The 13,014-nt window shown below is 46.2% G+C and overlaps 1 protein-coding gene across 1 annotated transcript in view; it reads right to left on the bottom strand.

The window, feature by feature from the left end:
* Positions 1 to 13,014, bottom strand: part of LOC123753918 (uncharacterized) — a 72,997-nt gene that overhangs the window by 21,612 nt on the left and 38,371 nt on the right. The window contains exons 2-8 of the mRNA XM_045735888.2: positions 4,760 to 4,934; positions 3,357 to 3,533; positions 2,959 to 3,124; positions 2,164 to 2,275; positions 1,099 to 1,766; positions 565 to 778; positions 1 to 69 (exon numbers count right to left, since the gene is read on the bottom strand). The exon at positions 1 to 69 is cut by the window's left edge and continues 183 nt beyond it. Of these exons, the coding sequence (XP_045591844.2) occupies positions 1 to 69; positions 565 to 778; positions 1,099 to 1,766; positions 2,164 to 2,275; positions 2,959 to 3,124; positions 3,357 to 3,533; positions 4,760 to 4,934 (1,581 nt within the window). The remainder of the gene's footprint in view (positions 70 to 564; positions 779 to 1,098; positions 1,767 to 2,163; positions 2,276 to 2,958; positions 3,125 to 3,356; positions 3,534 to 4,759; positions 4,935 to 13,014) is intronic.

The following is a 13,014-nucleotide window of genomic DNA, read 5'->3' as shown; positions in this document are numbered from 1 at the left end:
CACCCTCACATGGGGCCCAAGACCCCACAGCCACCGCAGGATGCCTCCTCTCAACACATCCATCTTCACCTGAAAAAATACAAGTAGCATATCAACAGTAGTAGTGTAGAGCAGGGACAACAGTACTGTGTGTGGCTACTCGTCTACTTGTGCTTGCCAGGGTTGACCTCTGCCTCTTTGTCACCCCCCCCCCCACACACACACACACAGAGTTGAGAGGCGGGACCAAAGAGCCAGAGCTCAACCCCCGCAAGCACAATTAGGTGAGTACACACACACACAGGAACGCAGCCCGTAGCAGCTGTCTAACTCCCAAGTAACTATTTACTGCTAGGTGAACAGGCGCATCAGAATGAAAGAAACTCTGCCCATTTCTTGCCGCATCCGCCGGGATCGATACCCCGGACCCTAGGACTACAAATCCCGAGCGCTGTTCACTCAGCCTTCAGGCCCCGTCTATACAAATGTGTGTGTGTGTGTAAACACAAAATGCATGTTTTAGTGAAGTATAGGTGTAGAGGGAAGGTGGATGTAGGAGAGGGTGAGAGGAGTTAGGGATGTTACCTGGGCGACGGCGGGGTCGGAGAGGTCCAGAGCGAGCACCACCACGCTGGGGGCGGGGGCCAGCAGCACCAGGGTCGGGTCTGCAGGAGGCCAGTGTGGGGAGGGCGGCGTCGTGTGCCCTGCTGGTGGACCACCACTCCAGGCTGGGGTGCTGCTGGAGGCAGAGTCCTCCACACTCACACCAACATCGTCACCACCTCCCATCAACACCAACCTGCCACCACACGCCCATTACATTACCATTGAACACCATAAGAACGAAATAGCTGTATTTATCTTCTTGGAGTAACACTAAAATGTATATGGTGTGTATTAAATATAAGTGTACTCAGGCCAGGTTGAATATCACCTCAGAAATCAAACTATCCATAAATGTAAAACTAACCTAACATATACATATGTAAGGTGTAACACAAGCAGGATATAAATAAGCTATTAATAATTAACAACAATGGATACAAATTTGGAAAGCTTAACTTAAAACAAGTATATACATCATGGTCTAATTGAAGAGTTGAGAGTGATGCAGCTCACCTCGGGTGTTGAGCGGTGTGATGGTGGAGGTGGGAGGGTGTCAGGTGCCCCGCAGTGGTGAGGTTGGTCCCGTGGTGACGGTGGGCGGGAGAGGGCGGGTGTGGGGTGGAGGTGGCCATGTGGGCAGTAACCAAGCTGGGACGTAGAGGGACCACGCCCCTCCTCATATCCTGGCTGCTAGCTCTTCTCCTTCTGGCGGAGTTCCCGCCCTCCAAGTGGGCGGTGTTGGCGTGCTGGACCGTCGTGGACGCTGCCGAGCTCTTCCCAACTATGTCATTTCTATCCGAAAGTCGCCGTCTAACGTCACTCAGAAACAATGTGTCATTAATGGCGGACGTGTTGGCGCTTGAGAGCGCCTCCTCTGTGCCGGTAACGTCCAGCGTCAGAGTGGAAGCCTCCGCACTACTCCGTCTCTCCTCAGTAGGAAACCTCTGCAGGGGCGTGGGTGCGTCCCCGGCGGTGGCCTGGGTGTGGAGGGTGTGTTGTGTGGGGGAGAGAGTGTGGGGGTGGTGTGGGGGGGAGGTGGAGTGTGGTGTAGTGTGGGGCGGAGGCTGCCTCATGTCCGGGTGTTGGAGTATGACCTCCCACACGCTGGAGGCTTCACACAGCAAGTTGTGGGGTGTGGGGGCGTCTTCGTCGTGGCTGCCATAGTCGCAGAACCCCCACATCTGCAAGTCACTCACTAACTTACAAACTAAATTGCAAAATATTTTCTTAATACAAATCTAAAACATAAAACATTTTGAGAATCACACCATTACATTTATTTCATATGAATATGTTCATAGTTAGCTAGAGGTGGAGCCGACCTTACTCACCGGAGGGGTGAGTGTGAGGGTACTCACCTGAGGGGTGAGTGTGAGGGTACTCACCGGAGGGGTGAGTGTGAGGGTACTCACCTGAGGGGTGAGTGTGAGGGTACTCACCTGAGGGGTGAGTGTGAGGGTACTCACCTGAGGAAGGTGAGTGTGAGGGTACTCACCTGAGGAAGGTGAGTGTGAGGGTACTCACCGGAGGGGTGAGTGTGAGGGTACTCACCTGAGGGGTGAGTGTGAGGGTACTCACCTGAGGAAGGTCAGAGCGGTAGAGGAGAGAGGTATTAAGGTGGTGAGTGTCGTCTGGCAGCCACACACAGCCTGTCACGCCATCGTCAGCACCTTCCTCACACTCCCCAGACCTGCCAACACCATCATCATCATCACTATACTCCCATCACCACAGTACCACCACTACACTACCACCACTATACTCCCATCACCACAGTACCACCACTACACTACCATCACTGGGACTTGGGATAGCCGCCAGAGGTGGTCTCATAGAGGGCTCTCATAAGCCAGGGAGGTGCCAATGGTAGAAACTATTGAAGTTAGTAACTGTGTCACCGCCTGATCTCATTCCACTATTTCCTGCTAGTAATATTACCTTATTATCAACGTTCTTCTTCGACCTTAATATCTAGGGAATAGTGTTCCATGTTTTCTTCATGTTACATTTGATAAGTTTAAAATGATGATCATATTTGGTTGTCTTGGGGGTGTTTGATTACCTTATAGAGCCGCGAGGAACACTGTTCGGTCAGCTCTCTGGGAATGATACCTAGTCCGCATTTGTTCTCATATTCATGATTTTATTATTAATTGAGGTTCGTAACCCCTTAGTGAGCCAAGGGTTGTTGGACCATTTAGTTGTGACTTGCTGGGTAAGTAAGGAACACTGAGTATAAGTAAGGTAAGTAAGAGGTAAGTAAGAAGCACTGAGTAAGACTCAGTGTGTGGTGAGGAAATGTCCCCACTCATACATTACCATTTAAATCAATATATAAATCACTAACAATAAGAGATACAAGGTGGGACTCACCCTATCCTGGGGGTCCATCGTCCGGGCGTGGGTGTGGGCGTGCAGGCTGTGGGCGTGACAGAGCCCTCCTTGATGTGGGCTGAGGGATAACGAGGGTGGGCGTCGTAGCCTCGCTCTTCGAACACGCCCCATCGGTAGCGCGCCCACCCGCCCACCAGCGACCCTCCTGAAGGTCACATGGCATTATTATTGGTAATGGTTACATGCTGTAGTTACACACACACACACACACACACACACACACACACACACACACACACACACACACACACACACACACACATGCAGTAGTCAGGAGACCAAGACGTGCACGACACGTCAGGAAGCACAAGGAGAAGAACTGACCAGGTAGGAGGGGAGGCGAAGGAGGAGGCGAAGGAGTGGCTGAAGAAGGTTACCTAGTGTGTGTAGGTCATCGTGCTGCAGGTCCTGTAGAAGGTCGGCGTCCAGGGTGATATACTGACCCCCACGCCCACATCCTTCGGGTTGTGCCACGCCCACGCCCATGCTGCCCTCCGGCCCCCACTCCCATCCAGCGCCCGCGCCCACAGCCGCGGCAGCCGCCTCACCGCCTCCTGCAACACACCACAGTCAGTACTACCCAGGAGTAGTGTGGGTACCCGCCACAGGGACTACCCTGGCTACCTACTGACCTGACCAGGTAGTAGCCACTCAGTAACAACGCACACCATACTTACTTCTCCCTTTCACAACAGCAGAGAGCTCTCTGAACTAGAGGGAATACAGAGAACATATACGGCACGCACAGAAACTATAAAACATCTAAATTATTGGGACCGTCTCAAAGCTCTCAAAATGTACCCTCTGCGAAGGAGACGAGAAAGGCCTCAAATAATATATACATTGAAGATACTGGAAGGTCAGGTCCCAAATTTGCACAGTAGAATAACAACATACTGGAGCGAAAGATACGGAAGGAAATGCAGAATAGAACCAGTGAAGAGTAGAGGTGCCATAGGCACAATCAGAGAACGTTGTTTGAACTATGAAGATCAGAGGTCCAGCAAGTATAACAAATATACTTATACATTCTAGCAAGTATAAGATATATTGCCGGAACAAAAGTTTAAGTCTTCAAGAAAAAGCCAGACAGTTTTTGACAAGAACTGCCCGACCAACCAGGCTGTGGTGGATATGTGGGCCCTCCGGGCCGCTCCAAGCAACAACCTGTTGGACCAAGTTATCACTAGTCAAACCTGGCTTGGGGAGTAGAAGAATTTCCAGAACCTTATTCTGGTACATTATTATATATATATATATATTGACCAGTATATGTATGTGTGTGTGTGTGTGTGTGTGTAAATCACGAAAATTAGCACGTGATGAAAATGTGAGTGTCAGACCACGGAGGAAGAATTGAAACAGGAATTCTTCCTCCGTGGTCAGACACTGTCACATTTTTCATCACGTGTTAATTTTCGTGATTTACACACACACACACACATATATATATAATATATATATATATATATATATATATATATATATATATATACATATATATATATATATATATATATGTATATATATATATATATATATATATATATACATATATATATATATATATATATGTATATATATATATATATATATATATATATATATATATATATATATATATATATATGTGTATATATATATATATATGTATATATATATATATATATATATGTATATATATATATATATATATATATATATATATATATATATATATATAAGCCATTATATATATATATATATATAATGTTTGAGTGGGAGCCAGGTGTATACTGACCAGGCTGTAGTCTGATGTCAGCGTTGGACCAGCGTTGCCAGGTGGCGTGGGCTGAGAGCTGGATGCTGCACGCCCGCGCCACGCCTGCAGGTACCACCACGTCCACCTCCGCCCCAATGTACACACGCCCAATGGTCGCTGTCCACAGTCGTTGGGAGAACACGCCTAAGGTAGCCTGAGGGAGGAGAGAGACAGGGGTCAGTCCCGGGCAGCCAAAATATCTTAATATTAGTTAGGAAATAATATATTGTCCAAGACATTTTCTTATGGAAATCTCTTATGAAGGATAAGAGTGAATACACTGACAGGTATAAGAGAAGCGTCGTGTAGGTCGCACATGCTCTTCTTGGTAGCTCTTGCACCACCAACTTGAACGGGTCCGCCAAATTGTTGTGAACAACGATTACACCAATGCAGAATTCAACGAAATCGTAAGTAAGAAGCTAAGCCGCCAGCTGACTGAGGATAATCACGCTCCAGGGGTGGAAAATCGGCCCCCCGGGGAAAGACATAATAGTGTATTATAGAAATACATGTACTCAGGCATATAAGAAGGATGAGGTGATACGAGACATAAGTTAGTTTAGTTCATTTATTATGCACCCCATACCCATCTTGTGGGCGGTAATGGAAAGGGTTACAGAGGCACATAATGGGCTCAGGGACTGAACCCCACAATTCATTTAGCTAAGCAAGTTACAATCTTGATGAGCTAGTTACAAAATTTAATATAAGTCGTCACATCAACAATGGGTTCGAGATCGACCTCAAGTACAGATTCTAAATTAAGCAACTGACATATGTGGAGAGCTAGTGTCAAAATTTATGTTTGTCCTGCACACCGCCCCCCATCCAGTGGGCAGCGGTGGATAGGTTACAATCACTCATAACTGACAGGAATTGTAAACTTTGCAGTGAAAAGGCCAGGATTGGTCGTGTCATTTATTATAACAACCCTCGTCCGTCTTGCCTCATTATGAGAGATACCATCTCTGCCTCCTGTGACACACTGAGGTGTACCAATGTAGTGTATCAATACACACGCAGCTCTGGAGACTGCGCTCATATATGCTACATTGGACACATCACCAATACACTCGAGTAGACGTCTTACACTTCACTTGCAAGACGGAGGTATTAAGCAACACATTCTCAACACCACAACACCATCCTTAATCACCAAGACAGTGAAAGATACGACAGTAATCACACACACTGACGACCGTACGAGGCTTCGTATGCTTGAGGCTGTGTTCACTAGGGAGCTGACACCAGTAGTCAACATCCAGATGAAGTCTACCTCGATCATACAACTGTTTGATGGTCCTCCATTGAACCAGAGGGAAGATGTAAGACCTGGCGGACAACTGGAAGCTGTAGTCAGGCAACTCACTTTACCCTGCCCTTCGCCGCTCACAACGATTAAGGGAGTTACATGAATCGTAGAGTGAGCTGTACCCCACGCTTATAAATGTCTAGATGTCTCCTTGTAATCTTACGGGATCACTATATATAGCCCGTGCTACATGGATCTTTCGTCCTGAGTAGCTAAACAATAATAATAACAGTCACAGTGCTGTTGTGTTTAATGACATGTATATTAGAGAAACCCGCTTCTAAGTTACACACACACACACACACACACACACACACACACACACACATTATATATATATATATATATATATATATATATATATATATATATATATATATATATATATATATATATATATATATATATATATATATTAAATATGACCGAAAAAGTAAGATTAATAATTCTAACACGAATTTTCTCAATCTTTCGTACATTTCTTTTCACTGTTGGAGGTAAATCAAAAATCAATTCTCCAAAATTCATTTTTATTTTTTTTATTAAGACTAGAAATAAAAAAAAAATGAATTTTGGAGAATTGATTTTTGATTTACCTCCAACAGTGAAAAGAAATGTACGAAAGATTGAGAAAATTCGTGTTAGAATTATTAATCTTACTTTTTCGGTCATATTTAATAATATATGTCTACAGGAAAGACTGCTACCAAAATATACTAATATATATATATATATATATATATATATATATATATATATATATATATATATATATATATATATATATATATATTCATTAATATCAACGTACCCTGGCTTTGCGCCGTGGTGAGGCCACTCCAGACCGACAACCAGAGCGCAACTCCATAGTCTCCTGAGACTGATGGATGCCTACTGCTACTATATATTTATTATTGATGTGTGTTTATACATACATATATATGTGTAAGGTGGTTGTGCTTGGGAAGGCTGATGTATTGGTGTAAGGTTGTGGCGTGAAGCCTTAATGAGTGGTAGTGAGGAGTATGTGTGTGTGTGTGTGTGTGTGTGTGTGTGTGTGTGTGTGTGTGTGTGTGTGTGTGTGTGTGTGTGTGTGTGTGTGTGTGAGGAATGTGAGTGTGAGGAGTGCGTGAGTGTGAGTGTATGTGTGAGGAGTGAGGAGGGCCAGGCAGTCTACGCATCAGTGACCAGAGATACGCTCCGCTGCACAGTACACCTCACATTGCTCTTCCTCACACACACACACACACACACACACACACACACACACACACACACACACACACACACACAGTATTATACTAAACATAATAGATACCCTTAAAAAGATTCATAGAAAACACCGACCTGACCTAACCTTGTTAGTATCTTAAGATAAGCATCTTATTGCTTCGTAATTACAATTTTTACTTAACCTATACCTATTATAGGTTAGGTAATAAGTGTAATTACGAAGCAATAAGATGCTTATCTTAAGATACTAACAAGGTTAGGTAAGGTCGGTGTTTTCTATGAATCTATTTAAGGGTATCTATTATGTTAAGTATGTCACCTATGCACATATTTAATAAGTCAATATTGACTTATTAAATTTGCGAGAACGGGTTGCAGTAATCACATACGTGTGTGTGCGTGTAGTGGCGTGGTGGTGCAGATGGGTGGTGTACAGGGCGCGTGTGATGATGGCCGCCGTGTAGGGACACGGTAACTAATAACGATGACCAAACCTCACATCAGAAAATAAAGAAATAAAGAGTAGTCGGTCCGTGCTGGACCATTACCAATTCCAGTAAAGTAGAAGGCAAGAGATAAGTAAATAAGGAAGTGAGATGCAAGGTGACAACTATGTAAGAGAAAAAGAAAGATAAGAACAAGAAGAAAGGAAAGAATAAGATGAAAGTAATAATAAAATGAAAGGAAGGAATAAAACAATTATGTAAATTAAAGATAAGAAACTTAATAACGTTTACACCTCTTTACAAGGGTAGATCATCTACCCTACACTTACACCTTCACAAGGGTAGATCATCTACCCCACACTTACACCTTCACAAGGGTAGATCATCTACCCCACACTTACACCTTCACAAGGGTAGATCACCTACCCAACACTTACACCTTCACAAGGGTAGATCATCTACCCAACACTTACACCTTCACAAGGGTAGATCATCTACCCAACACTTACACCTTCACAAGGGTAGATCATCTACCCAACACTTACACCTCTTTACAAGGGTAGATCATCTACCCAACACTTACACCTTCACAAGGGTAGATCATCTACCCAACACTTACACCTTCACAAGGGTAGATCATCTACCCAACACTTACACCTTCACAAGGGTAGATCATCTACCCAACACTTACACCTTCACAAGGGTAGATCATCTACCCCACACTTACACCTTCACAAGGGTAACAAGGTGAGCAAGTAAGTAATTATCAAAAGAAGGCACCAAGCCGGGGAGACTATGTAGCACCATCAAATTTAATTTAATTTTGTACCGAGGAGCGAGTTTTATTGGTCAGCGTCACTCCACCTGTGGCTGACCCACCGCCATGGCTGCATGTACAGCACAGAACACGCCAGGGAGACCACTGTCATACATTATATTGTCATGTGACTGTCTCTCCTCCTGTGGGGAAGGTTGTGGCAGCGGGGGTTGTGGCGGTGGAGTGAGAGACTAGGGGGGTTGGGGGTTGTAATGCGGCGAGACATTATAAGGGAGGGGATATAAGGGTTGTGGTGGAGGGGGGGGGGGTGAAGGTCAGGTGGTGGTGGTAGTAGTGGTCAGCGAGGCGTGTCTCCTTCAGCCTCCTGCCACGCCATAGTCCTCATCTCTCCCTTATTCTGCTCCCCTCCCCTCCTCCCCTCGCCTCTCCCTCGAACTTCTCCCTCTCTGTCTATCCAATTGTCTCCATATCTCTGAGGACAGTGATAAGTTGAGCCAATTGAGGGAGTTCCTGGTTGCCCGTCTAACATCTCTCCATCACAATTGTCACCTAATTCTTCGCTAACTATAATTTTAGCAAGCACTGAAGGACAGTTAAAACATTCTGGCATGTTGAATTATACTAAGATAAGGAATTATAGTGTACATGTATGGCACTAACAAGCCACATTGTCTGGAACCACTCCCAGCCAGGCCTCAGCACCTCAGAGCGCCTTTGACAACCTGTGTTACACCTCTGGGTATCTTCAAGCACATCTTAGCGCTAGCACCTCACAATATCTACAAAATAACAAACAATACATGTAAATGAAACACGGAGCCTGAGAATACAGGTACTGTATTATACAGGTACACGGGCACTACCCTCCATGTCTCACAGTGAGGAGAGTGGAGGTGGACACTACTCTTCCTCACTGGTGTTAGTGACCTAACCCCACGGACACTACCCTCCATGTAAATACATATCATGCAAAGTAAATGAGAAGTCTCAACACATGAGAAAGAGAGTCCTCACACAAAGCTGGAGCAGCAGTTGCCAGTAGAGCGCCGTCATCAACACCAGGTAACATCGCTGGCCGCCAAACACAGAAGCAGTTGTAAGCACTCATCACATTAGAGGCGAGTTAATGTTGGACCAAATATACCAGTTTAATATTTAAGTTAATAATTATGGCCCCGGAATGATGTTATAATTATCCAAATAGCCTTCGACAGAAAAAGGTCTCCCCCCCCCCCACGGTGTCAGATAGAGGAAAAATAGGTGGGACGCAGTCCATTAGACAACAAACTGTTAAAAAGGCGGGGTCCAAGAGCTAACAGCTCGACCATGCAGGCACAAATATTAAATACCCCCCCCCTCCCCCACACACGAGAAGTGGAGCAGACAAAGCATGAGAGATGTTGAGCCCATCGTGACGTGATGGTCGGCCACACTCCCCCAGGTCGTGACCTGTTGACCTATCATACCCTTCTTGGTCCACCTGGCTACCCTCACACCCTAGGTGGCGGGCGTCGGTAGGTGGCGGGCGTCAACTGTAAGCGGCGGGCGTCAGTTGGAGCCACGTGTCCGGTGGAGGATGAGACGCGCGCCGGAAGTGGCCGGAAGAATGAGGCGGGGATTAGTGGTGGGGAAGGAGCGGAGGAAGAGTTAGTGTAATGGCGGTAGGGAGAAGGGGGGCGGGATGACGCAGGGGGAGAGGAAGCGCGCGTTGCGTGGTCTCTTCACGTACCTGTGTCGTCGCCCGCCCTCACGAACACCGAGTACACCTTGTCTCATGACGCAGTTTATCCACGCGAAGACGTCCTGTAGTCCACCCACAACACCTGGCCTGGGGGTGTGAAGACGGGGCAGGAGGGTGTGTGTGGAGGGGAGGCGTCACTGGGCACCAAGTGCACCAGGCCAGCGCCTGACGAGCGAGGCTGATGGAGGGAGAGGGTGTGACCCTGACCTTGACCCGTGATCTCCCTCGACCACACTTGTCTTCCCAGGGTCTCAACCTCACGCAACACAATAACAACTCTAACCATCCCCAGCCGGACAGAAATGGTTGGGCGCGTTTCCTATCACCTAATGGGACTGTTCACCTGTTTAGATAGTACTTTTTGCAACTATGTGCACCATAGTACAAACGTTGACGTACTAAGCAATTATATAGTAGAACTTTGTACTATTCCCTTTATAGAGTCCGAAAAAATCTAAAATAAACATAAATATTCTTAGGCCTCGTATAACACACACATATATAGATTAGGTGACAAAAATCAAGCTAAAGAGTGAGAGAATAAATATAACTGGCTGGTTTATTGTTTAAATTGGCTTGTATTATAGTAAACAGCGTCCAGCCTCAAGTCATCACATGGTGGCAGCGGTGGGATTGATAACTGGATGTGTGAAGTGTGTCACGTGTCACTCAAGTCTCCCAATATACAACCGTCCTCAGTACACCATTAGTTACTCATACTGCCAAGTGCCATTGTAAACGTTCACACAAATATATTTTCTGTTCTAATAAGAACTACTGAAGGGACGACGACGCTTCGGTCCGTCCTGGACCATTCTCAAGTCGATTGTGAATCGCCTTGAGAATGGTCCAAGACGGACCGAAACGTCGTCGTCCCTTCACCTTCTAGTGTGTGGTCTGGTCAACATATTTTAGCCACGTTATTGTGACTCATCGCCTGCATAAGGACTACTGAATAAAATTCTAGGCAGTGTCCAACGCCTGACGGAGCATGCACACTATATACCTCTCAAGGCTCACTAGAGCCAAATTTAAATGTAAAGTATTTTAATTATGATTCAATCGTTTGACATTTTAAATACTTTCATACAACCCCCTCTCCCCCCCCCATGAGTGATAAGAATCATTTGATTCTTAACCCTGGCGAAGATGGGCGCGGATCCTCTAAAATGGTGGCGGGCTGGGTCCTGGTGGGGGAGTGAATGGGGGGGATCCTGGTTAGTGAAACGAAAATCTGTGGACAGTCACCATCACCCCCCACTTTCGACACCCCCCCCCCCCACACACACACACTGTTGACACTTAGTTCCCACAAGTGAGTGACTTCACCGTCACGGGCCGCACTTTCTAGGAGACGGTGGGTGCTCAGGTACTTACCTATCTGTATTTACCTATCTATGCTTACTTATCTGTACTTACCTTTCAGTGTTATGGGGGGAGGGAGGGACAGAATTATCAGGGGAAGGCGCCAAGCCATAATGACTATATAGCACTTGGAAGGGGTCAGGATAAGGATTTGGGATGGGCTGGGGGTGGGAGAGGAATGGTGCCCAACCACTTATTTTTTTTTTTTTTTTTTTTTTTTTTTTTGAGATATATACAAGAGTTGCTACATTCTTGTACAGCCACTACTACGCGTAGCGTTTCGGGCAAGTCCTTAATCCTATGGTCCCTGGAATACGATCCCCTGCCGCGAAGAATCGTTTTTTCATCCAAGTACACATTTTACTGTTGAGTTAAACAGAGGCTACAGTTAAGGATTTGCGCCCAGTAAATCCTCCCCGGCCAGGATACGAACCCATGACATAGCGCTCGCGGAACGCCAGGCGAGTGTCTTACCACTACACCACGGAGACTGCAAATACGGTCGGGGATTGAACGGCGACCTGCACGAAGCGAGACCGTCGCTCTACCATCCAGCCCAAGTTTAGATATGGGAAATAGTCAGTTATGAGCGCATGCGGGCTGACCGCCTTGCTGACACATTTGTGTACTTACCCAGTTGTACTTTCTTGTGCTTGCGGGGGTTGAGCTTTTGGCTCTTTGGTCCCGCCTCTCAACTGTCAATCAACTGGTGTACAGGTTCCTGAGCCTACTGGGCTCTATCATATCTACATTTGAAACTCTGTGTGAAGTCAGCCTCCACCACATCACTTCCTAGTGCATTCCATTTACTAACTACTCTGACACTGAAAAAGTTCTTTCTAATGTCTCTGTGGCTCATTTGGGTACTCAGCTTCCACCGGTGTACTCACCTAGTGGTGCTTGCGGGGGTTGAGCTTTGGCTCTTTGGTCAGGGGTGTCCAGACCTACCGGACAAAGGTCCTGACCTTTAGCCACGACCTACACACACACAAGGTGTCCCCTTGTGTGTGTGTGTACCACCCGTGTTAAATAATCCATCCCTGTCAATTCTCACACATTACCCTGTGTATTCACCTAGATGTACTCGCGGAGGTTGAGCTCTGTTCTTTCGGCCCGCATCTTAACTGTCAATCAATCAAATGTTACTACTAAATACCCCCCCCCACACACAGGAAGCAGCGCGTAACAGCTGTATAACTCCCAGGTACCCATTTACTGCTAAGTAACAGGGGCATCAGGGTGAAAGAAAATACTAATTTTGTTTCTTTGCTGGCGCCGGGAATCGAGCCTCGGTCCACAGGATTACGTGTCCAGCGTGGTGTTCACTCAGCCACCAGCGCCCCTGGTGGCAGCCCC

The sequence above is a fragment of the Procambarus clarkii genome, chromosome 6 (genome assembly GCF_040958095.1).
Source record: "Procambarus clarkii isolate CNS0578487 chromosome 6, FALCON_Pclarkii_2.0, whole genome shotgun sequence".
Lineage (NCBI taxonomy): Eukaryota > Metazoa > Arthropoda > Malacostraca > Decapoda > Cambaridae > Procambarus > Procambarus clarkii.
Note: the sequence above shows the minus strand (reverse complement) of the source record. Positions and strands in the feature narration are given on the sequence as shown.